An 8,661-nucleotide genomic window follows, 5' to 3' on the forward strand; every position below is an offset into this window, starting at 1 on the left:
CTGGTAAAGTATTGTACTTAACCTCAATTTGTTGACTGTCAAACAAATAAAATTAACGCATAAAAGAAATTAAATTTCGTTAGGAAAGTGGTAATTAATAAGTTAATGTGATTAAGGAAAGATTAGACAGTATTTCAACATGTTTCCAACAAGTACACAGTGTAAACATTGGATATTCATAAGCGAAGATGAATTAAATAAACTGCGTGAAAATGCCAACAGTAAACACATTCAGATTTATGGAGGAAATATTAACGTACGTAACTGAAAATTTAACCACCTAATTGTTTATTTCAAGTAAATTAAATATTCTAATGTATCTCTTATGCAAAGCCGTAGTAGTTAAAATTAATGAATTTCTCTTTGTATTGTTTTCTCCTTGCACCGTTTATTTATTTACCTATGTTGCTATACTTTAACATTATTTTAAAATGTATGTAAATAATTATTTAAGTGTTGTAAAGTCAGTTAATATTGATTTTATATTTTAAAATTTCAAATCGACTTGTTTATAGTCTTGAGTTCGTGTCGCTAGATGGCAACTTAAGCCAATGGTATATACAGGGTGATTGTTTTAAAAGTCCAGTAGACAATTTAAAAATAAATAAAAATATGAAAATTGCAGGCAAACCTTATGTAATTAATAGTCCCATAATATTAGTAGTATGATATGATAAATTTGAATAAATTTTCTGCATAAAAAAAAGTTTCTTTTACCTTATTATATTTTTTTCCAATTTTTTAAACAGTATAAACCTTTTATTCACGCAATAATAAGTAAGGGTGTATCTGCTTTCAGGAGTCTCACAGATCAGAAATATTTTTAACCCCAGAAGAAGAAAAAACGATGGTTCGCCGATACGAGTTGCATTTACGTGATTTCTGTAAAAGATTCCAACCCCCTATGCCTCGCTGTGTTGTTGGAACTGCATTTCACTATTTTAAACGGTTCTACATCCACAATTCCGTTATGAATTACCACCCCAAAGAAATAATGTATTTAGTACATAATGAATACAACTTTTATACTAATGAATATCTTATTAAAAATAATTCCAGGGTTACGTGCGTGTATTTGGCGTGTAAGGTGGAAGAGTTCAATGTATCCATGCCTCAGTTTTTAGCTAATATAAAGGGAGATCGGGAGAAAGCTTCTGATATTATTTTAAATAATGAGCTTTTGCTTATGGAACAGCTTAATTTTCATCTAGCTATTCATAATCCCTTTAGACCTATTGAAGGTCTTTTAATAGACATTAAGGTATAAATAGCAATCATCATCATAGGCACCTGTAATTCTTACTATCCTATCCTGAGTCAATCTTCCCATTTTTTACCATTTGTTAGCAGCATTCAAATCTAAGACATTTCTCTGCCCCTTTTTACTCCTGTTTACGCATCTAATATGTCTACACCTATCCCATCATGTTTCCAAAGGTGTCCTACCTTCCTCTTTCTCTACTCTTATGTGTTTAGATTTATCAGTAATTAAAGTTCATGCAATAATTTCATTATTTATTGGTTTTAATCAGGTCGATTTTTTAGACTCGTTGTTCTTTGAATGATCCGGAAAGATTGAGGCCTGGTACCGAGCAATTTTTAGAAAAAGTTCTTTTAACAGATGCAGTTCTTTTGTATGCACCAAGTCAAGTAGCTCTTGCAGCAGTTCTTCATGCTGCTTCTAAAATGCAGGAAAATCTTGATTCCTACGTGACCGATACTTTATTCGGGGTTGAAGGCAGGGGTAAATTGGAAGAGCTTATAGAAGCAGTGAGAAGTATTTGATTTGTCGTTAAGGGAGCTGCGGGGATATTTTTTTTATAGGATGTTATTTTTTTTAGGTATAAGGTCCATGGTAAAGATGGCAGATATTTTGCCAGATAAGAATCAGCAGAAGATTTTAGAAAAGAAATTAGAAAAGTGCAGAAATCCTGAAAACAATCCTGACAGTGAAATGTGAGTAGGAGGGGAAAGGGATCTTTTATGATTTATTTTAGGAATAGGAATGAACAATTTCTGTTTTTGAAACTTTTTTTAGCTACAAGAAGAGAATGCAAGCACTACTGGACGAAGAAGATGAACTTACAAGTCAGATGAGTTCTAACAGTGCTTTAGAAAATTCAGCCCTAAATTCGATTCCACTTCTATCCCCCAGTGGCGCCTAATTAATCAATTTTTAAAAGTTTACTATCATTTATGTTAATTATGAAATGTATAATATAGTAGATTTCGATAAAAGTTTCTGGAATTAAAAATAGTTTGTCGTTTTATTTCAAGTCCCTTAAAGATGTTTCGTTCATTCTGTTTGATTAAAATTAGCAATGCATTAACAGTTCACGTTACCAATTTGTTCACGTTAACGAATGTTATATTTAATAATTCGTAATAAACACTATAATTAATAAGGGCACTTATTTATTCATTAAAAGACAACAGTAAAGGCATACGTTTGCTGCAACGACGAAATATCGACTTTTAAGGCTATTGGACATTCGTTTCTATAAGCGAAGGTTTAGTTTGTTCACGATATACAGTACTCCTATCTCATAGTATTTATATTTAAAGTTGTTATGAAGATGACCAGCAGCTATGGTCTTTATATGATGGTCGCAATAAACTATGCGAGCACGAAAGAGGAAAATTCTTATCATACCTGTATATATTTACGTTATTTAAATGTATTATTGCAAATCAGAGGTAGTGGTGGTAGGTACGTGTACCATACATGCATACGTTTGCTGTAATGGCGAAATATCGATCTTTAAGGCCAATGGACGTTCGTTTCTATAAGCGAAGGTTTAGTTTGTTCACGGTATACAGTGCTTCAATCTCACAGTATTTATATTTAGTTGTTACAAATATTGCCAGCACCTATGGTATTTATTATAATAGTCGCAATAAACTATTGCGAACGGGAAAGGGTGAAATTCTTATCATACCTGTATGTATTTACATTATTTAAATGTATAATTGCAAAGTGAAGCTAGTGGTCGTAGGTAGGTATACCATACATGCATACGTTTGCTGTAATGACGAAATATCGATCTTTAAGGCCAATGGATATTCGTTTCTATAAGCGAACGTTTAGTTTGTTTCCGGTATACGGCATTCCTATCGCATAATATTTATATTTAAAGTTGTTATAAAGATTACCAGCACTTATGGTCTTTATATAATGGTCGCAATAAACTACAATGGCGAACGGGAAAGGGAAAATTCATGTCATAGTTGTAAGATTGCAATTCGTTGGTAGTGATCGCAAATACGTGTACCATATATTAAATTAAAGGTCTTGGAATTCTACGTTCTTTAAAAAAGAGTGCGGAGCGACTGGAAACAGGGCTCAGGAAGGACTTCAGTGCAACATCGGGTCAAGCACCAGAGACCTTTCATTTTTGTTCGTTTATTAGAAACAAAATAAGACCTTATCACATAGAATTCGTAATTTCTTAAGTATTTTTGCCGTTAATCGATGAAATATTTTTTTTTACGAAGAATAATACGTACTTACATTTACACAGTATCGATACAATAAATCGAGAGTCTTTTTCTTCGAGATCATGTTGTTTCAAATTGCCTTCCGAAGTTCTGAAGCTGAAGAATGGGCGGCATTTCCTGAAACGACGTGTCCTGGTAATTTAAATATCCCTGCTGATTGTGAGAGCTCGTTGACGTTGTGGGGGGCACTTGGGAGATCATTTGTGTTGTCGGGGGTGCCGGTAAGGGCACAATATTTGGCATTAAAGGGTGAACACTAGGAACAGCTGGTTGTCCACGATTATTGAAGAACCTAATTGCGAATAAAAATTTATAACTTCCAAATGTCTGGAAAATCTCAAAACATAGATTAAGAAAATTATTTCGAGAGAATACAGCCCACATAAGGATGAGTCAACAACCCAAAATGATGGTTTATTTTTTAAATGTTGAATTCGATTAAAAGCTACAAAAGGTTATTGCAATATTTTTCAGAATATCTTTAAAAAATATGTATCGATTCCTTTTCAAATCTTCACCAAAGATTTTTCGCTTATTTAGAAGTAAATAAATGAAAGGGATTTGACAAATTGGTAAAGGTTTTCGCGGCCAGTTGGTAAACTACAGGCCGTCGTCCATTGGAGTTGCTTCCTAACGTTTCGCTAACATGAGTGACGATCTTCTTAAGAGATCCTTGGAGTAATCGATGATGAAGAGCTTCTGGTCTTGTCTGCCTCTGTCGAATTCTGATTGCAGACGTTTCGCCATGATTAATAGATGGCATCTTCAGTGCTTCACGATGTATGATCGGCTGCTGAATAATCATGAAGCACTGAAGATACCATCTATTAAGCATGGCGAAACGTTTGCAATCAAAATTCGACCACAGCAGAAAAGCCCAGAAGCTCTTCATCGTCGACTGGACACCGGTCTTGAAAGCATATGATCTTTGGACTGTTCACATCTAGCATTAGACGAGAAAGGACCTCTAAAGAAGCTCACCACTTTTGCTAGCGAAACGTTAGAATGGACATAAACGGGATTTATTAGTTCACATTTTAATCACTAAAAAATTGATGTACAAGGTTTGTTCAAAAAGAATCGCTAATCTTGAATTTCCACAGGTTATGCATTTTGGATTTTCCATTTTTTTAGGACGTTATTTTGGTACTCATGTCTCTCACTTATAAAGACAAGTTCGGCCATGTTTTGTGGACGAACAAAAATTTGCTTTTGCACCATGATAATGCCCATGCTTACACATCGTTGCTTGTGCGCGAATAATGCCGGAGCCACCGTATTCCCTAGATCTAACCCCTTGTGACTTTTTCTTGTTCCCTAAACTGAAGAGGACTATGAAAGGACGAGGCTACACTACAATTGAGGATATAAAGACGGCATCGAAGGAGAAGTTGAATAAGATTACAAAAAATGATTTTTTGAAGTGCTTCGAGGATTGAAAAAAACGTTGGCACAAGTGTATAATATCTAATGGGGATTACTTTGAAGAGTACAAAATAGATATTCAAGAATAAATAAATAATTTCTGATAAAACACAAAATGCGCGATACTTTTTGAACAGACCGTGTATATATTATTTATCACACGTACCATAATCTATCTCCAATGAAAATTGGCCGTGGAACCAAGATCCCCATTGAACTATAGTATTGCTGAGCTAAGAGTTCTACATCGTTTGTATACTTCCTCTTCCATTTAGTTCTTCGATTTTGAAACCATATTTTTATCTACATATACAAAGAAGACTTTCTTTAAGTTATAGAGTAAGCCAAAAAGGGTAGTTTTACGATTTTTTATTATTTGCAAATTTCCCATACGGTATATGTGTGAATTACCTGAGTTTCAGTAAGTTTAAGTGTCTTAGATAACTGGCTTCTTTTGGCAACGGACAGGTATTTATTTTTCTCAAACTCTGCTTCTAATGATTTAATTTGAGCTGCTGTGAACGCAGTTCTGGGCCTTTTCTTTCTTTCATCGTCTGTCTTGAAATCCGAAGATATATCTGTAAAAAAGGTACACGTTATTAGTATTGAAGTCTGATTGAAATTACACAAGAAATTTTCTTTGTTGTTTTCACTAGTGAATTATTTGCTAAAACATCCACAACAATGAATATCACAAGGTCTAGATATGGCGTTATAGGGGGATGATGATAGTTAGGATGGAAAACCACCTTCTAAGTCATCAATGTTAATTAGAACCACAATAGAAGCTAAAACAGGAGTAAAGAGAGAAATCGTACTATTAATATGGAATTTTCAGCCCTAAACACCTCAACTCCGAATTGTCTACGTCAAAATATAAAAATTCTCGGCCCCTTAAAGTTCATTTGTTTTATTCGACTTTTTAATTACATGTAATTTATTGTAAGTTTTATATTTGGGTAGACGCGAATGAACTCATTTCTGGTAAACTGCAGGCCGTCGTCGATTGGAGTTTCTTCCTAACATTTCGCTAACATGAGTGATGATCTTCTTAAGAGATCCTTAGAGTAATCGATGATGAGGAGCTTCTGGGCTTTCCTGCCGTGATCGAATTTTGGTTGCAGACGTTTCACCATTTTCAGTGCTTCATGATGTATGATCGGTTGCTGAATAATCGTGAGGCACTGAAGGTACCATCTATTAAGCATGGCGAAACGTCTGCAGTCAACATTCGACCACAGCAGAAAAGCCCAGAAGCTCTTCATTATCGATTAGACACCGGCCGTGAAAGTCTATGATCCTTGGACTGCCCACATCCAGCATTGGACGAGGAAGGACCAGTAAAGAAGCTACCACTCCTGCTAGCGAAACGTTAGAATGCAACTTCAACCGATGGCGCCCTCTAGACCCGAATCAGGACATAAACGGGATTTATTAATTACTTATTCACATTTTCCTCACTAAAACCCCTACAACAATGAATATCACAGGTTCTAGATATGGTGTTATAGGGGGATGATGAGAGTTAAGATGGAAGACCGCCTTCTTAGTCATCAATTTTAATTAGAACCACAGTAGAAGCTGAAATAGGAGTAAAGAGAGAAATCGTACTATTAATATGGAATTTTCAGCCCTAAACACCTCAACTCAAATGCTCGGCCCCTTGAAGTTCATTTGTTTTATTCGACTTTTTAATTAGGTACCTGTAATTTATTGTAAATTTTATATTTGGGTAGACGCGAACGAACCCATTTTTCTCTTCCCGCAGGTTATCGCAATAAAAAAGCAACATTCGACGGCCAGTTGATCAGAGGACCTGTCAAAAGTGTCAACGACAAAATCATATCCTAATTACGAGCGCATCGCGAGCTGCGCTACTTTTTTTTTCCTCCAATATTATCATTGGATCGCGTGTTCCGCCGAAACGAAAATATCTGGTTAGTCTTCGTAATTTACAACTAAAACATTCTTAAACGTCGTTTATAACCGGAGTTACTGTCTCCTAATTGCATCGCACGATTTTGATCCTTAAGACAGTGGCGCGATAGGGACACCGCGAGGTTAACTAACTAATATATCGCGAGTCGTTTTTTCGACTCATTTTTCAACGGGCGCAAGCAACGCTGTGTGCTTGTCTCCTCTGTGTGTAGTTGAAGATCGTTAGCCGTTTAAAATCTAATTCTGTCTCGGCGCAAATTAGCGTCTTCCTAACGTGTCCACACTTCCCACCAGCTACTCGGGACATAAATTTCGACACGGCAAATTAAAAACAACTGTGTCCCGTAGGAAACTTAACCGGCTCATATACTCGGTCACCGTTTAAATTGGATAAAGGTGTCGACGATCTACCCCATTACACATGACAGGATAATAATAATCCACGCGATATTATGGATTTGGATATGTATATTATATGATTTGATCTCAGTACATATTATAGTACGACAAATAATATATATCTACTTATTTAACAAAACATGCTTTTTCTAAAAATCATCATCACCTCCTAGGAGATCAGAAAACTTTGGTGATGTTCTAGAAGAGCACTCCTAATAGCTCAACCACCAATGCGCCTAAAACACGACACTAATCGCGCCAAGTATCTTTGGGTAACAAGGGTACCTTCTTTTAGGATTTAAGAAGAGAACTTGAACACCTGAATAAGCGAACTTCAGTCTCTGAAGAAAGTAAACTTGTTACCAAAAAGTATTTCGAATGCTTAGTGTCGTGTTTTGGGCACATTGAAAAGTTCCTTAAGAGTCAGAAACTAAGACTAGAAAAGTCCCTAAAAAAGAGAACTTTTGTCCATGAATAATGTACCCTTGTTACCAAAAAGTATTTTGAACGCTTGGTGTCGTGTTTTCGGCAAATTGAAAGGTCCTTTAAAAGACAGTAACTAATACTTAAGAAGAGTCCCTAAAAAGAGAACTTGTGTTCCTGAATAATGTAGCCTTGTTACCAAAAAGTGTTTCGAATGCTTAAATTCGTCTTTCGCCGAAAATGGAAGCATTTTTCATTGGCAAAAGAATACTACCCGGCGCCTCCGCCAAAATATTTTAAACATTGAATTTTTTATTTCATTATTTATTTTCAGTTTCTCAAGTGTATGAAACAAACAAAAGTTTCTAATTTTAATTTTTTTCAAAAAACCGATACAGTAGATCTAAGCAAGGGGAATAGGTACTTTTTAGAGGAAGGACGATACTAACAGATATCGGAAAGAACAATCATGAAAGTAATAAAGAAATTACGTGAAATCAAGATCGTTATAGTTTGGGAGAAGAAAACAGAAAAGATTTAGAAGAATAAAAAAGAAATACTCTATGTGTTCAAAAACAATTGGAGAACAATGGCGATCCTTGAAAAAAGGACAAACACAAAATCAAGAATTCTGAGATTGTCATAGCTGACAATACTGTGCTACTAGAACTGGGATATTAAACTTTGAAAGGTTTGACACTCTTCAGGGTTAAATATCTTATAACATCCCTAGACAAAAATTTTTAGTCTCTCTCCAGTCTCTCAGAGCCTTTCAGATTCTTTCAGCGTCTCCGAGAGCGTCTCTCACAGTCTTTCATAGTCTCTCAGTTATTGCCTAGGTGTTTTTATGGATCTCTCACAGTCTCTGTATGAGAGACTCGAACGATAAAATTGTTAATTCAGAGATTCGAGTCTCTCACAGAGAGACTGAATGAATAAAACTGAAAAATTGAGAGACTCGAGTCTCTCGTAGAAAGA

General features: G+C 35.3%; 2 protein-coding genes across 2 annotated transcripts in view; one reads left to right on the top strand and one right to left on the bottom strand.

Annotated features, from left to right (window-relative positions):
- On the top strand, positions 1 to 2,257 carry LOC108739387 (cyclin-H). Its single transcript, XM_018473272.1, has 6 exons — positions 1 to 256; positions 800 to 996; positions 1,060 to 1,261; positions 1,546 to 1,777; positions 1,842 to 1,956; positions 2,039 to 2,257. Exons 1-6 carry the CDS (start codon positions 140 to 142, stop codon positions 2,163 to 2,165), a joined length of 990 nt encoding a protein of 329 aa, XP_018328774.1. The 5' UTR covers positions 1 to 139; the 3' UTR covers positions 2,166 to 2,257.
- A 1,130-nt stretch (positions 2,258 to 3,387) lies between these two features.
- Positions 3,388 to 8,661, bottom strand: part of LOC108739391 (homeobox protein koza-like) — a 12,699-nt gene continuing 7,425 nt past the window's right edge. The window contains exons 2-4 of the mRNA XM_018473275.2: positions 5,335 to 5,501; positions 5,090 to 5,226; positions 3,388 to 3,790 (exon numbers count right to left, since the gene is read on the bottom strand). Of these exons, the coding sequence (XP_018328777.1) occupies positions 3,559 to 3,790; positions 5,090 to 5,226; positions 5,335 to 5,501 (536 nt within the window). The 3' untranslated portion in view covers positions 3,388 to 3,558. The remainder of the gene's footprint in view (positions 3,791 to 5,089; positions 5,227 to 5,334; positions 5,502 to 8,661) is intronic.

The sequence above is a fragment of the Agrilus planipennis genome, unplaced genomic scaffold (assembly GCF_000699045.2).
Source record: "Agrilus planipennis isolate EAB-ADULT unplaced genomic scaffold, Apla_2.0 scaffold123, whole genome shotgun sequence".
NCBI classification, from domain to species: domain Eukaryota; kingdom Metazoa; phylum Arthropoda; class Insecta; order Coleoptera; family Buprestidae; genus Agrilus; species Agrilus planipennis.